This window comes from Canis lupus, chromosome 4, assembly GCF_003254725.2.
Source record: "Canis lupus dingo isolate Sandy chromosome 4, ASM325472v2, whole genome shotgun sequence".
In the NCBI taxonomy this organism is placed as follows: Eukaryota; Metazoa; Chordata; class Mammalia; order Carnivora; family Canidae; genus Canis; species Canis lupus.
The window spans coordinates 22475441-22490892 of NC_064246.1; the positions used below are offsets into that span (position 1 = coordinate 22475441).

Below are 15452 nucleotides of genomic sequence, written 5' to 3' on the forward strand. Positions count from 1 at the left end.
CATAGACATGAAGTGAGATTTCTGCTGTAGGCAAGGGACCTGGGCTGGCCTGGTTCACAGGGGCGTCCAAGGACATCCCCTCATTATAACACCTAGTCCCGGCCCAATCCCTCAGTACCCTCCAAAAAAGGAGGAGGCATGCCTTGGAAGCCATCCTTACAAACAAGGGCAGACACCCCAATTCAGAGAGGTAGGGTTAAAAGGAACCAGGATGACCTAGTTTGAAGAAGAGGAAACTGGAAGACAGATTATCAGAGGTCTTGGCAATGACCCGCTGACTTTACGTCCCTGCCATAACTCCATGCCTACCCACCTTTGGACCTACCATCTTTGTCTGCAGGGTAACATGGTGAGTTCGGTACTGTCCTCCCCAGTTTCCTGATGGAGAAACTGAGGCTCTGGAGCAGTCTGGAGATGAGCCGAGCCTGTTCATGCCCTCCGGCCTCTCCACCTACCCTGGTCGGATAGACTAGAATCCTCTGGGGAGCTTTTAAAGCCCACCCACCTACCCCAACCACCCACCTAGTTCTGGTGCAACTGAAGGAGGGGCAAGGGCACAAGCATGTGTAAGTTCTCCAGGTGAGGCCAACATGCAGCCACATGATCCAGGGGAGAGGTTACCGCATAGGGGTCATGAGGAGCTATTCTCTGCCCCCCACCAGAGCACCCGCCCTGTAGACTGAGGCTACATGACGAGAGTTCTCTGGGAGAACTTCCTCCAGGGTGAGTTGTCAGAGCTCCTCTCTGGACCCCAGCAGCATCTGCAGAGTGCTCGGGATGTCACTGGGTGAGGGGGGAGGCCCTCACCATGTGCAGAGGTTGCTAGCCTAGCTGGAGGATAGGAGAGGGACACTGAGGCAGCTTCCAAACTCTTACTCTAGAGGAGCCAGACAGGAGTTCCGGGGAAGGATGGTCAGAAAGGGTATGGATTTTCTGGCTTGGTTTTAGTTGTTATTCAGGAGAAATAGCAGCCAGTGTGTGTGTGCTCATACGGGTGTCCCAGTAGAGAGGGGGTGTGAGAAACGAGAAAGTGAGGCAAGTGAGGTCCCTGAGGCTGCCGGGTACGGGGTGGGGGTAGGGCAGGAGAGAATGCAGAGGAGTCATCCTTACCTATAGGAGAGAAGGCAGCCAAGATAAAAGGAAACAGAACTGGAGTTGTGACCCATTAGATGGATTTCATATTCTTTAGTGGGTGGCAACCTGTCATTCGAAAAACCCTGCTCGGGACACCTGGGTAGCTCAGCGGTTGAGCATCTGCCTTCAGCCCAGGGCGTGATCCTGGAATCTCGGGATCAAGTCCCACGTTGGGCTCCCCATGAGGAGCCTGCTTCTCCCTCTGCCTATGTCTCTGCCTCTTTCTCGCTGTGTCTCATGGGTAAATAAACCAAATCAGAAAGGAAGGAAGGAAGGAAGGAAGGAAGGAAGGAAGGAAGGAAGGAAGGAAGGAAGGAAGGAAGGAAGGAAAAAAAAGAAAAGAAAGAAAAGAAAAGAAAGGAAAGAAAGAAAAGAAAAGAGAAAAGAAAAGAAAAAAGACCCTGTTCTACCAATTTGCTGCCAGCCGGCCGTGAGGACGCATTTTTGCCTCATTTGACAGGGAGGAAAGGTGGAAGCGCTAAGGAACCTGCTAATGGCACGGAGCTAGGAAGGTGAGAGTGGGGCTGTGACCCAGAGGTATCGGAATCTGCATCGTGTTTCCCAGAACACTTGGCAAATAAATGCCCAGATTCCCATATCCCACCACCCTGGCTCCTCCTCCCTGGGGTGGGCCTGGGCTGCTGTCACTAGGTGCTCCTGATGTATTGGGGAACCACTTCTCCATGCCACATGCAAGCCACAGAAGCTTGCACCATTCTGGGTGTAGGTGGATCATGATGCTCCCGCAGGCCAGTCTTAGTGCAACTTCATCCCTCCAAATGGAAGAAATGCTCTGTGGACTTCATTTGGCAATCTTCTCTTGAAGAGCAGAATTCCAAAGAAGGGTGCTAAAACACCCCCTGCCCCCACAAAAGTATATCAAGGCAGGATTTGGTCTGAGCCCTGTCATCCCAGAAGGGGAGACAGTCTGGGGGTGAGGCAGGAGGGAACGGGGCCCCAGGCTTCGCACGCAGGGCATGGGTGAGCAGCCGCCGGGCAGAGAGGGCAGGTCCCTCCCCGCAGCTGCCCAGTGGCTTGGGCTAGCAGGATGGCTGCTCTAAACCATTTTTAAAAATTAGAACCAAAAGTAAGTCATTTTTTTTTATTCCCTTGTCCACCCTCTGATTCTAACTGCAGACCCAGCCAGTATGCTATTCCCAATAAATATACCTGTGATGGCTTTTTCTTCTGTTTTTAGCTCTTGCTGCATCCTGCAGAGGGAGAGAAAAAGCCCGACTTAAAACACTGTCAGTCACGCCTTCGGTGGCCTGGACTTCTCAAATTCTCTTTTTATTTTCTCTGTGCGTGCTCACGGCCTCCGCTCCCTACCCGCGCCTTGCTCCCTGGCCCCCCTGGGTTATCGATCGCTCCCCACCCCACCCCCTCTGCCTTCGATTTTATTTCCTCCCGCACTCGTCCTTGGAATCCAGAGGCGATTTCCTCGACAAATTAGAACATGGCCTGGGCCTTAAGTGCTCAAATGTCTCCTTAACATGATTGATCATCAAGTGTATCCAGAGAGCAGAGCCAGATCCTGGTCTTTGCCGGGTGCCTTCGTTACAGGGATCATCATCTGGGAAGGTCTGGGGGGGGGGGTAGTCCTAGCCGGCCTCTTAGGGGTCCTCTGTGTGTGCACTCACACACACCCGAGGACTGTAGCAACCCTGTGAGCCTGTGGCTTCGGCCTCCCTGCAGGCATGTTGGGTAAGGAAGTGCTGGCTAGGTCTCCTCAGGAGTCCCTCTGCTCCCTCTTCCGGGCGGGCCTCCTTCTTTGGAGAGCCACTAGACCACCTCCTCTTTACCCACATGCCACACACCTTGGCCCTGTCCCCTGCTCTCAGCCCTGGGACACCGAAGATGTCAGCCCTCTGGGGGCTGCAGAAGCCGCCCCTGCCAGCGAAGGGTGTGTGGGTAGATGGGGAGTCTTCTTGGAAGACTGGCAATGACCCGCTGACTTCACATCCCTGCCATGAAGTCCATGCCTGCCCACCTTTGGATCTACCACCTTTATCTGCAGGGTAACCTGGTGAGTTCGGTACTATCCTCCCCAGTTTCCTGATGGAGAAACTGATGCTCTGGAGCAGTCTGGAGGTGCAGAAGGCCTCCTGCTCCTCCTCACCCTGGCCATGTGGGCAGGCTACAGAAGAGGAAGGACACAGTTTGGGCTGAGCCTCAGCAGTGACGGAGCTCTGAGTCAGCTGTCCGCCCTCAGAGGCCATGATCCTGTGGACCGACGGGCTCCCTGGTCCCTTTGACACCCTCCCTCTAACTGCTACTGAGCCATTGCCCTGGTTCCTGAGGTTCCAGCGTGCAGAAAAGATGCAAATCAAAGGCCAGCTTGCCTTGTCGGGGAGCCTGGGGGAGGCTTGTTGGACGAGGGAGGCGGAAGGGCTGGCAGAAGTGACATTTCCATGTCCCACACTCACCTTCAGTGGTAGAAGGACCTGAGGTTCAGGAGAGCTGGTTCTGTTTCTTACCATGTTTCAAATTTGCTGAGTGACTTACAGCTCTCTTTCCTTATGTAAGAAACTAGGTGGAGGTTGGCACACTTTTTTCTGCAAATGGCCAGATGGTGTGTAGTTGAGGCTTTGTGGGCCACGTGATCCCTTTTTGCAGAGACCCTGCTCTGCACCACAGATAATCCATAAGCAAATGGGCCCAACCAGTTTCTAGTATTTATAAAAATGGAGGCAGGCAGATTTGGCCCTGGGCGGGCAGGGGGTGGGGGACGCAGGTGGGCAGTCAATTGCTGACCCCTGCCTGGACTAGACGCTCCCTCACAGGTCTTCCCCACGGGTGTTCCGAGATCTGGTATAAGGGTACCTTCCCTGCAGGATTTCTGTTTGGAACACTGATCACCGCCTGGCACATCATTTATTTATTTATTTGTGTGTGCATTTGCCGACCGTCACGCTGACCAGACCATCCGTTCCATGAAAGCGGGAACTTGGGCTGAATCCCATGTGCCTAGAATATCTGTTGAGCCCCATCAGTATGTGCAGAATGGTGAATTAATCTAGAAGCGTTTGTGGAAGGCCTGTCTGGTGCTGGCCTGGAGAGGAGAGGGAACAGGAGGAGGATCCTCCTCCCAGGATTGGGACGTGGTCCCCACACTCAGGGCTTTGGGATCCTTCCTGGTCAGGTTGTTTTACTGGCATATTCAGGTTACACGGAAGCAGATGCCCTCCACCGCCCAGTCAGCTGCACACCCTGCTTATAGCAAGTCGGTCACACCTGAAACTTTGGGGTACCACTTTGTTTTGCTCTGTCCTCCCACCCCGTGCTCAGTCTGTCAGCTGGTTTTGTGATTCCACCTCCCTAAATGTCTCAAGTGCCTCCAGTTCTCTTCTCTGTGGCCCCAGGGTGTCCCCTGCAATAGAGTCACCATGCAGGCTACAGAGGTGGTCTCTTTAATATATTAAGTGGAGAGGCCATCTGCTGCACCAGATAAAGGGACAAGTGCTGAAGACAGAGCTGGAGCTGTGTGACTGGACAAGTGCCTCATGTCTCTGAACCATTTCCTATTTGTAACAGGACTCGTCCCTGGCAGAGGTGCTGTAAGCATCAAGGGGGCAAATACATGAGAGGCACTCAGAACAGCAAAGCGCGGGGAGGGCTCAGTGACTGTGCACCTGGACCAAGTTTCTCAGCTGCCCAGGGATCCTGCAGTGCCTCCCCATTGCATTTAGAATAAGATTGAAACTCCCACGCCAGCCTGTTTTCCCCAGCCTGCCCTGGCCTCCCCTGGCCTCCAGCCTGGCCACCCCAATCTCTCCCTGACTCCCTCAATCCAGGATCAGCCTGCTTTGTCAGGTGCTCAAACACACCACACCCACTCCTGCCTTGGGGCTAGCCATATGCTGTTCCCTCTGTCCAGAATGCTTTTCCCTTCACCCCTCACATAGCTTATCCTCGGGTCTAAACATAGCTCCTTCAAGAGGTGGCCTCTTAAAAAAAAAAAAAAAGAGGTGGCCTCTTACCACCCTCACCAACATCAGGCCCCCCACTAGGCTCTGTAGAGCTCCTTACTTGGTTTTTCTTTTCATCGCATTTACTGTAACTTGCAGTCTTTTTTTTTCTTCACTTGTGTTTACTCCTTTTCCTACCTCCCTCACTAGAGCCCCAAGGGGTCCCAGCCTCTAGCACATGTTGGCACTTGTAAGGTGCTCAGCCGTTGCTGTTGAGTAAGTGAACGGGCTTTAGCACATCAGTTGCCTTTACTGTTCCTTGAGCAAAGAGATGGATGGATCAATGTGTAGTCACTGTCACCTGCTGCCTCCCGTCAATCCTTCTACCCTCTCCGGCCAGGCCACCCCCCTGTGCCCGGCACTGAGCATACCAGTGCTGTTCAGAAGCCTTCCTCCGTGGCTCCCCAGTTCCTTCTGAGACAAGCACCCCTCCTTGGCCTGCTACCCCTCCCCTCCATCTGACACCATCTGTAGTCTCCCCTCCTGGCTTCCCTCACCTCACATGCCCCCCCCACCATTTAACCAGACTGGAGCATCCCGGAACAAGGGGGTCAAGGAAGGGGGAACAGTGCATTGAGGAGCCGAAGGAGGGCTGAGCTCCAAGGCTCTGGAGCTAAACAGCAGAAGCAGCCAAGGACCAGACCCGTGAGCATGGCTTGGAGTCAGGGAGGCAGGGGGTGGCCAGGCCCAAGGAGGAGCTTGAGTGGTGGGACACTAGGGAGGGGAGTTCTCGGAGATGGGAGCATGAGCCACTGTCCTTGGCTAGGGATGTGGGGACCAGCAAGTGACCGACCTGGGGAGAGGGTGAAGGAAAGCAGAGAAACTTGGAGCAGGAGCACTGAGAAGGGCAGACCCTGGAGCCTAGGGACAGGTGGCATGGGGTGCTCCTGAAGATGCTCTCCAAGGCCTTTGATGGGGGAGCTTACACCTGGGGCTCTGTGGGCCACTTGGGGAGGATGAGTGGTAGGCAGTGAAAATTATTCTGGAGGGAGGGACAGATGTAGGCACAGGGCTTGTGGAAGCCAGGAAAGGTGAGCTTCCCAAGGCAGAAGTGTGGCACAGGGACAGGGAACTCAGAGTGGGGCTCAGGAGGTGTCTCTGGTGGCAGAGTGCACAGGTGGAGGGAGGAGGAGGAGGGGCAGGAGGGGCAGCCTGGGAGTCCCAGAGTCTGGGAGGGAGGGTGTGGGTGCCCTGAGGAGGCGCCCAGACCTGGAAGGATTTTATTCTCTCAGTTCTGGTGGCCAGAAGCTCCAAACAAAGAGGCCAGCAGGGTCCATCTGCCCCAAAGACTCTAGGAAGAAGCTTGCTTGCCTCTTCCAGGTTCTGGGGGCTCCCAGCAGTCTTGGGTCGTGGCAGTGTACTTCTGGTCTCTTTGCCTTTGTTCACATGGCCCTCTCCCCGCCTCCATCTGTGTGCCATCTCCTGTCCATGAGGACACCAGTCCTCGCAGTTGGGGCTCACCTTGATCCCGTATGAACATCATCTTAACCAATTATGTCCGCAAAGACTCTATCTCCAGATAAAGTCACATTCAGAGGTTCTGGGGAGACGTACATTTGGGGGAATACTCTTCAGCCCCTTATAGCTGGGGTGGTATGTTGTGTCAGGTGGGCTGCTTATGGGTGGGCTTCAAAGAGACCCCTTTGAAAGAGTCTTCCCCCAGAGCAGCCTGGGAGGGAGTAAGGCATTAGGAATGAGGGCACAGGCTGCCTGTCTAGGGAATTTGGGGCAAAGGGGAGGAGGGGCCTTGTGGCTAAAAGACATGAAGTCAGAGAGGCTTTTTTCCGTTAACCAGGCAAGAAGGAAGGCCCAGCAGTGAAGGAGAGAGAGAAAATGCAGACAGGGAAGGTGAGCATTCATGGTGCAAGTCTCCTAGAAGTCGTAGAAGGTGGGGGAGAGAAGCTGTCCTCTAGGAGCTCTGCACAGAGGCAGAGGAGAGTAGGGAGGCTCATTCCAGAAAATCTCAGCAGCTCTGCTTATCTTCTGGCAGGATTCCAGGGAGATGTAAAAAAGGATTGCGGGCTAAGAAGGGCCTCTGGGCCATTAAAGAGCAAGATTTATAGTGGCCCCAGGGAGCTGGGGCCTGGAGATGGCCCACAAGGCCGCCGAGCATCAGTGGTGATGTTAGAGCCTAGAGCTGTGCATACAGGTCTGATGGGGAGCCCCACCAGGTGGCTGGGTCTATCTGGCCAGCATCTTTATCATCTACCTGTCTGATTCTGACCTGGCTTTGCTCTCCCCTTGGGCCCCTGGCCACCTATCACACCTTGGTGGACCTGGGCTCCTGTGTCCCTCACCTGGGTGGGCCCTGGAACAGGCATTGCCCAGCTAGCCCTCCCAGCTCATCCATGCCCCCGTTGGCTTTCCTGGGCCTGTGCTCTGAACATGGGGAGCCCACAGACAGGATGCCCGCTGCATCCCTTGGGGACACCTGCCTTCTGCTCACTTCCTGGCCGATGCCAAGGCAAGGGCGCCTCCTTGCCACATCCCAGGCCGTAGAGCTGGGCTATCCGAAGACAGCAAGTGTGCAGCGGCAAACTATTCTGGGCTCCAGCCAGCTTGCTGCTGCTAATTTCATGCCCCTGTGATCCAGGTAACGCTTTGCTGCCTCGAGCTGCCACCCCCGGGCCCGAATCGCTTTTTCTCGCCCCTGCAGGAGCCAGCTGCCTCTGCCGCCGTGCTCTTGAGGTGGGGGCTGCACGAGGCGGCCTCCGAGCCGCCGGCGGCCGGGCACCAAGTTAGTCTGCCGCAGCTCGTGACTAATTTGCTGCACTTATTTCAAAGTGCCCAAATAGCATTCGGGGAGAAGCAGCTTAACCAGGGCCTGCCAGAGATAAACAGGCTCATTTCGGGGCCTCCCTGCCCGAAGAAACCTCTTTACCTGGCCTCTGAGCCCAGAATTAGATTCTTCCAGAAGAGATGCTTAGCACAGAGCTTCTCAGCGTGGCGGAGGTGGGGAAATGTTCCCCCTCGTAAAATGGGCCTCACATCTGGCCAGCTGGCTCTGGTGGGTTTTTAAATTGTGTTTGAAGAGCGGCTCTCCCCTTTGCTGGTGTTCGCAAGCCCCGGCCAGGGCGTGACAGATGAACGTGCGTTTCTCATCTCCGGCACAACAGGCCAGAGCGGCTCCCCCATACCCGCCCGGCACCCTATGGTCGGGGTTCTGAGCCCCACTTGTACTCGGCCTGGGGGCCCGGGCTGTGCTGGGGTTGGCACAGGTCAGGGGAGAAGCTGGAAGCCTGCCTGGCTCTTCCAGACTCTAATGGCCTCTGGAGCATGCTCTGTGCTCGTCAGCGGACCGTGTCCATCCATTTCGGGTGGCTGACAGAAGCCGGGGCTCTTCTCCGAATCTTTTTCCTTTTAACTCTGCTCAGAGCCGCAGCCCTGTGGAAATGGCCTGGGGAATGGACTGTGGGGTTGGAGGAGAAGAGAATTAACCGCAGAGGGGAGAGAAAGGAGACCCCGTCGTTTGCTTGCTGGCTTGGGCAGGTCACCCGTGTTTAAGGCCTGGGACAGTGGGAGAACGCCGACCTGATGGAACCTCAGACTCTGCAAGCTGATTCCTGCTTACTGCTGGGAAGGCACATGGGCTGCCAGCGCTGGCCTCTGGGGCGTCCCGGTGACGTGTCGCAATCCCAGGGCCAGCATTCAGGCCTGTGCATCTGTGAGGCAGGCCACCTCACCTAGAGCAACCAAATGACCCTCCCATTCCCACCCCCCCAACAGAAAATCTGCCACCAGCACTGGCCAGGTAGGTGCCTCTATTAGCCTCAGGCTCCTTATCTGTAAAATGGGAGCAAACCCAGTTTGGTCTTGCGCTTATAGGCTGCATTAAGAGCAGAGGGGTTGTGGGGTCTGTGCAGGCCACGCATGAGCGGTTTTGTTCACTGGCAGTTACCTGGTGCTCTGCGAGGCTTACCTGCCCATGCCAAGGATGACTTTGGTGTCCCCGCTGCCAGTGTGCTGAGCCTCGCCCGAGCCCCAGCCGATGGCAGCGTGCAGGGAGATGGTTGAGTACAGGGAGCTTAGATGAGATATATCTTTTGTCCTCAGCTGGGCCTCACCTGCCATTGGGATGGTGGATTCATAAGGGGACTGACGCGGCCACCGTCACCCATCAGCATCCTAAAAGAGAAGGGTGGGTGCCGTGGCTCCATGGCCAGCTCTCCCAGGACGTCTAGGCATTATGCACAGCACAGTTTTGTCACAGCTCCACAGATTTCTGTCAATGCTGAGGAAGGCCTCAGGGGCACTTGGCCCTGTCACAAAGGCACTCTGGCCCAAGGGGCAGGTTTGCAAAGAAGCATCCATGCCTTTGCACATGCTGTTCCTGCCTCTTTTTTTTTTTTTTAAGATTTTATTTATTTATTCATGTGAGACACGGGGAGAGAGAGAGGGGAGAGAGAGAGAGAGGCAGAGACACAGGCAGAGGGAGAAGCAGGCTCCATGCAGGGAGCCCGACATGGGACTCTATCCCGGGACTCCAGGATCACACCCCGGGCTGCAGGCGGCACTAAACCGCTGAGCCACCTGGGCTGCCCTGTTCCTGCCTCTTAGAGTGCTGTCTCCCTCCCACCACCCCCACCTTCCATAGGCAGCTGGCAAACTTCCCCCAGCCTCCCAGGTTGTAGTCCAAGAGCACCTCCTGCGGGAAGCCCCCTGGGCCCCTCCTCCCCTCACCCCCACCATACCTTGTGTGCACTGTACTCAAACTGTAGGATCTTTGTAGGATTGTGCCAAGTATGTGCTCCCAGAGAGCATACACCAAGCCACCGGCACAGTGCGGAGCACACTGGCGGCCGCATCTTCAGTGAACAAAGGAACGGGTTGCTGACTGGAGGGGCAGCGGCCTCCAGCCGGGCTGAGGGCTGTGGGATTACCAGCTTCAGGGTCTCCGGACTGCTGAGGCAGAGAACCCTGCTCAGGGAGGCCCCATCATCTCGTGATGTCCTGCCCTGCTGCTCCCAGTCATGTTGTGGCCCTACCTTCTTGCTGAATCACGCAGTCTCTTATCTGTAAGAACGTGAGGCCTAAACCGACCCCCGTTACACATACAAGCAAGACTTGGTTTTCCATGGACTGTATACACAGGGCTGCCATGTTGCACAACTGTGCAGGCTTCCTTCATATCATAGTTTCAGGATTGGTGTTCACTCTGGGTGTGCAAAGCCCAGCCTCTGCTGTCACCTGAGGTGGCCCAGTGTCACTGCCCCGGTGCTCTCCTCATCCCTCCACTCCTACGTGGCTGACGCTGGCTTTGCGGTCTTTGGGTTCACTTCTGGAGGTGGAAGCCACGTTCATCGATCATGTGGTGGGGCACCTGGTGTGATAAATAACAACAGAGACTTTTGAGGTTGCTCCTAGGAATCAGCCCCAAGTGCAGGTGAACTATGTCGTGAATTATCCCCAAACATCACATGACATAAGATCACCCTGTGGGATGGAGAGGACAGATTCCTTTGGAGGAGGCAGGACTGTTACCAATGTGTTTGAACCAATATTCCAAGTTTTTACATTTCCTGGAGTAAAATAGGAGACAGTGGCCCCAACATCCCTTGCGGGTGAACGAGATGAACCCAGGAAGGAAATGCCAGCTGCAGGTCTGCAAAGGGCATAATCCAGGATGGAAGGTAGGGCCTTCCAGGAAGGAGCCCGAGGCCACCTGTCTTGTGTGAATGCCATCTCAGGGTGCACGGTCCTAGGGAAGCAAGAGTGAGGAAAAAGGGAAGTGAGGCGGGGATGGGAAAGAGCAAATATGGCCTGATAACAAAACACAGCTGGTTGCTCAGGCACCCAGCATGAATCCAGAGAAGCCACACGAGGCCACCACATGTTAGACCAGTCGGTTTGGGGAAAAGAAAATCAAGAAGTTTATCTCTTGTCTCCTTCCCATTTCCTGCCTCTCAGTCAAAGCCTAACTCATAGGGCTTCCTCCCTCCTCCCCCCACCACCCTACTTCAGAGTGTCCCCAGACCCCTCCCACCGTCACCCAGGGAACAGGAACCAGTGCTTCTCAGGGGCAGGCCGGGCAGTGTACAGGCACAGGCATCTCTCCTTAGCTGTCAGCTCCTTCTCTGGGGGCAGCAGTGGCAGTGGCTTTATGACCGTGGGACTGAGTAGCAGGGCAGACGGCTCAAGGGGCAGGCAAGGTGAGCAGATGTGGGGTGGCATGTAAGCTAAGTCCTGTTTCTTGGAATCACACATGCCACTTGCAAAAATGAGCCTAATTTCAGCAAAGGATTTGATGCAGGAAGGCCAAGGGGACCGATGTCCACAAGCATAACCTTTGTTGACCTCGCAGGCAGATATATTGGTCTTTGTGTCTGGCAAGATCACGGTCAGCTATCCCTGTTTTCATCAAGAAACTAAATTTAAACTACAACAAGAAGGCAGCAATATTCAGAAAAACTCTGAATAGTGGGAAACTCAGCTATCCAAAGCCCTCGTTCATTAGGAACACGTTGCTGCATAACAAGATACTGCAAACTTCAGTGGCTTAAAACAACACATTTATTATCTCGTAGGGCCTGTGGGCCAGGAGTCTGGGCACTGCTTGATGGAATCCTTGGCCCAAGGGCTTAGCTGGGGCTGCAGTCTCACCCGAGGCTCGGTTGGAGAAGGATCATCTCCAGACTTACTTGGGCTGTTGGCAAATCCAATTCCTTGGGGCACCTGGGTGGCTCAGCGGTTGAGTGTTTGCCTTTGGCTCAGGGTGTGATCCCGGGGTCCTGGGATCAAGTCCCACATTGGGCTCCCTGTGGGGAACCTGCTTCTCCCTCTGCCTATGTCTCTGCCTCACTCTCTCTGTGTCTCATGAATAAATAAAAAGTTATTTAAAAAAGAGAGAGAGAGAGAGAGAGAATCCAATTCCTTGCAGTCATAGGATGGAGAGCTTCTGTTTCTTGCTGGGTGTTGGCCAGAAACCTCTCTGAGCAACTAGGAGGTCACCTGCAGTTCTTGCCACTTGGAGGTTCCCCAGCATGGCCACTTGGATCCTCTGACCCATCAAGGGAGAAAAGAAAAAAAAAAAGAGTCCAGTAGGACAAGTGCTTCCAATCTCATGTGACGTTATCCTGTACGCATAACCGCGTCTGTCCATCCCTTTGCTGTATTCTTTTGGTTAGAAGCAAGTCACAGGTTCCCACCCACACTTAGCAGAGGGGCTCACATACCACGGCATGAGCACAGGAGGCCGGGACTATGGGGCCACTTAGGGAGTCTGCCCACCACATTTTGCTAGAACTCTATTTACAATAAGTAAAACTCCTCCACATGTTTATATCAGGAACTAAATTAAAAAAATAATAAGAAAGAAATAAAAGAAGAGCTCCACGGGGTGTGCTGAGTCAGCCTACGCAGCCACTCACAGCTCCCCCCATCTGTACCAGTAGAAAAACAGCCCGGGGTCCAGTCCATTCCGCCCCTCCTGCGTGCTCTTGGTAAAGCCTAGAGAATGGGCTCCATCAACAGAAAGCGAGTCAGGGCCTTACTCAGTTGTCAATATTTAAAATGCTTTCCAACATTAAAAGGCTTATTATCCGCTTAAATATCAACAAACCAGAACATAGAAAATCCCCATTCCTAAAATGTTCAGGGAACCTGAGCCTGCTCGAAGAAACAAAGACAGGAGATCCTGCATCCCATGCGATGGGCGTTTGGAGATGTGCCACGGAATGAGCAGCCACAGAGTGAAGGGAACCTCATCGGGGGGCTTGGGTCTGGGGACGTCCGGGTTGGCCCCCACCTGCGGCTGTCTCTCCCTCGGGGCCTTTCTCCCTGGCTCCCGCCTGCCGCCTGCCTGGCCTCACGTCGGCTCAGCCACTGTGTCAGGACGTAATTGACTGAGTGCCTCGGTCCAGTCCAGGCTCTACTGAGCCCATCAGGGCAGGAACAATGAGGTGGCATCTCAAAGGAGGAAGCCTATTTCTAAGGCTCATGGTTGATGGACCGCATTCGCTGTGATTACCATTTTAATTGCAAGACCACCACCACCTCATATTCAGGGTGCAGATTTCAAAGACCACGAAGCACCGTGCAGGCTTGGAAAGGGAGCGTGGAACAATCATTGTCAGGCCAGAAGGAGCTCACTCTGATATCTTTCTCTCGGGCTCCATGTCACAATCAGACTCTCCCAGAAAGGGCAGAGCTGACCCTCCGTTTCAAGCTCTCACTCAGGCCCTACCTCCTCTGGGACCTTTCCCCAAACCCCTACTCCTTCCCATTCTCTCACAAAGTCCGCCTGCCCTGGTCCCACTCCCCCACCCAGAACCCACCCAGAACCCCTTCTAGAACTCACCACTCCTACCTCTGATTTGGGGGGTGGGGGAAACCAACCCATAGAATTCTTACATCTTTTCCTGTGGTGTTTTGAGATGAAAATGCCTTCACACTCTATCTTACTCTCCCAGTGGGATGCTTCCTTCTTAGCAGGCAGGAAGCCTGTCTCATTCTCTGTAGCGATCCCTACAACGGCCACAGTTCTCTGCACATTGGTGAGGGTTTTTTTTTTTTTTCCACACATTGTCCCTTGCACTTGGCACATTTGTGACTCAAAATATTGCCTCAGTTAAGTCTAATTTTGTGAGCTTTCCAGAGTTGAATACTCACAGCTGCTTTTTTATTTTTCAGAGGAAACAATATACTTAGTACAAAGCCCTTGTATTTGGCACGCAGGAAATGCTTAATACACGTGATCTGTTTTCACGGCGTAGAACCCGTGGTCATCACCAAGCTGGGGTTCATGGCTTGACATACAATGACCAAAGCCAAGTTATGTCATCAGCCCTTTCTGATTTTTTTAAGACAGGTATATTGAGGGGCACCTGGGTGGCTCAGTGGTTGAACATCTGCCTTCAGCTCAGGGTGTGATCCCGAGGTCCTGCGATCGAGTCCCACATCGGGCTCCCTGCATGGAGCCTGCTTCTCCCTCTGCCTTATGTCTCTGTCTTTCTCTCTGTGTCTGTCATGAAGAAATAAATTTTTAAAAACCTAAAAAAAAAAAAGAAAAAAAAAGATACACGAGGAACAACGAATACATGGTAAAATCTACCCTAAGGAGTGGACAGTTCTCTGAGTTTTGAGAGCCACGTACAGTTGCCATACAGCATCTTTAGCTATAAGTTCTAGCACGTTGTAATCAGGAGCTCCTTATCATATGGTCTCATGCATGCTTTGTCTAGAAAACCCTACTACTGCTTCCAGAAAAATGCCCCTTTTTCCTCCTCTTGGCCAGTCTAGGAGCCATTTCCCAAAGTGGCTTTGACTTTGGGTAGCATCTCTATTGAGGGGGCGAATCCAGAGTCGGAACAAAGTTTCTTCCCTGTGGGCATCAGGGTTGGTGGATTGCTAAGAGGCCTCCCTTGGTTGCAAGAATGCGAGAATGTGGTTGGGACCTAACAAAATGCATTTGGATAATTGAAATTGGGTGGTAGGCAAAGAAGGCTGGTAGGGCACAATTGTTCTGTGTGCACATGCTCGCGGCTGAGTCCTGTCCCCGTTGGCTCCTCTGTGGGTAGGACAGATAGAATAGGTGGGAGCACGGGCTGCAGAGCCGCAGGCAGCCTCTCTGGGGGTGGGGACAGCGTCTTATCCTAACTTATGTCCCCAGCACTTCACACAGCTTGTATTAGTGTCGGTTCAGTGACTGAGTAAGTGGTCTTGGGTCATGATGGGGTGGGACCATGCCATCTTGGGGTAGACCTATCATCCATCACTCATAGGTTTCTGAAGACCCCCGGGAAGGGCCCTGTCTCTGCTCTCAAGGGGGGCCCTCCCGGCTGTCCCCAGTGACATCAGCAGCCCCCTCACTTCTGTGCTTGCAGAACTACTTTGAGAGCTACCTGACTGTTGCCTCCACCGTCTCCTCCGTGCTGTGCCTCATGGCGAACTTCCTGCTCGTCAACAGGTAGGCCATGTTCCTTTCTGGGCCAGGCCCCGTGCCTTCCCTCTAGCCATCTCCACTCGCCTCTCCTTCTTGGCTGCTGCTTTTCTTCATGCTCCAAGGGCAGGCACCCAAGTGGGAGGCAGGCAGCAAAGGCTGAGAAGTCAGACCTGCCACCTGGGGCCCTTCCCTGTGGGAGCCCAGCCAGGGAGCTGGACTTTCGCTTCCCAGACACAGGCTAGGATGCTGTCAGCAGCCAGCAGGAGGCATGTGGGGACCCAGCTCTTCCTCCTTTCCCATCTTGGGAGCCTGTCTGTCACCAGCTGCCTGGGCTATCGACGGTGTGGCCAGATGCCAGCATGTGGATGGCTGGGCAGGCGCGGGGGGCAGGGCCTGTGGAGGCGGGTCTTCCAAGCATTTCTTTCTTTTTTTAAAGATCTTTAAAAATTATTTATTATAGAGTTGGGGGT

General features: G+C 54.1%; 1 protein-coding gene across 3 annotated transcripts in view; it reads left to right on the top strand.

The window, feature by feature from the left end:
• SLC29A3 (solute carrier family 29 member 3) overlaps nucleotides 1–15452 on the top strand; it is a 40607-nt gene that overhangs the window by 7747 nt on the left and 17408 nt on the right. For all 3 annotated transcript variants that reach the window (XM_025434691.3, XM_025434692.3, XM_035715252.2), the window contains exon 3: nucleotides 14924–15006. In XM_025434691.3, coding sequence (XP_025290476.1) covers nucleotides 14924–15006 — 83 coding nt within the window. The remainder of the gene's footprint in view (nucleotides 1–14923; nucleotides 15007–15452) is intronic.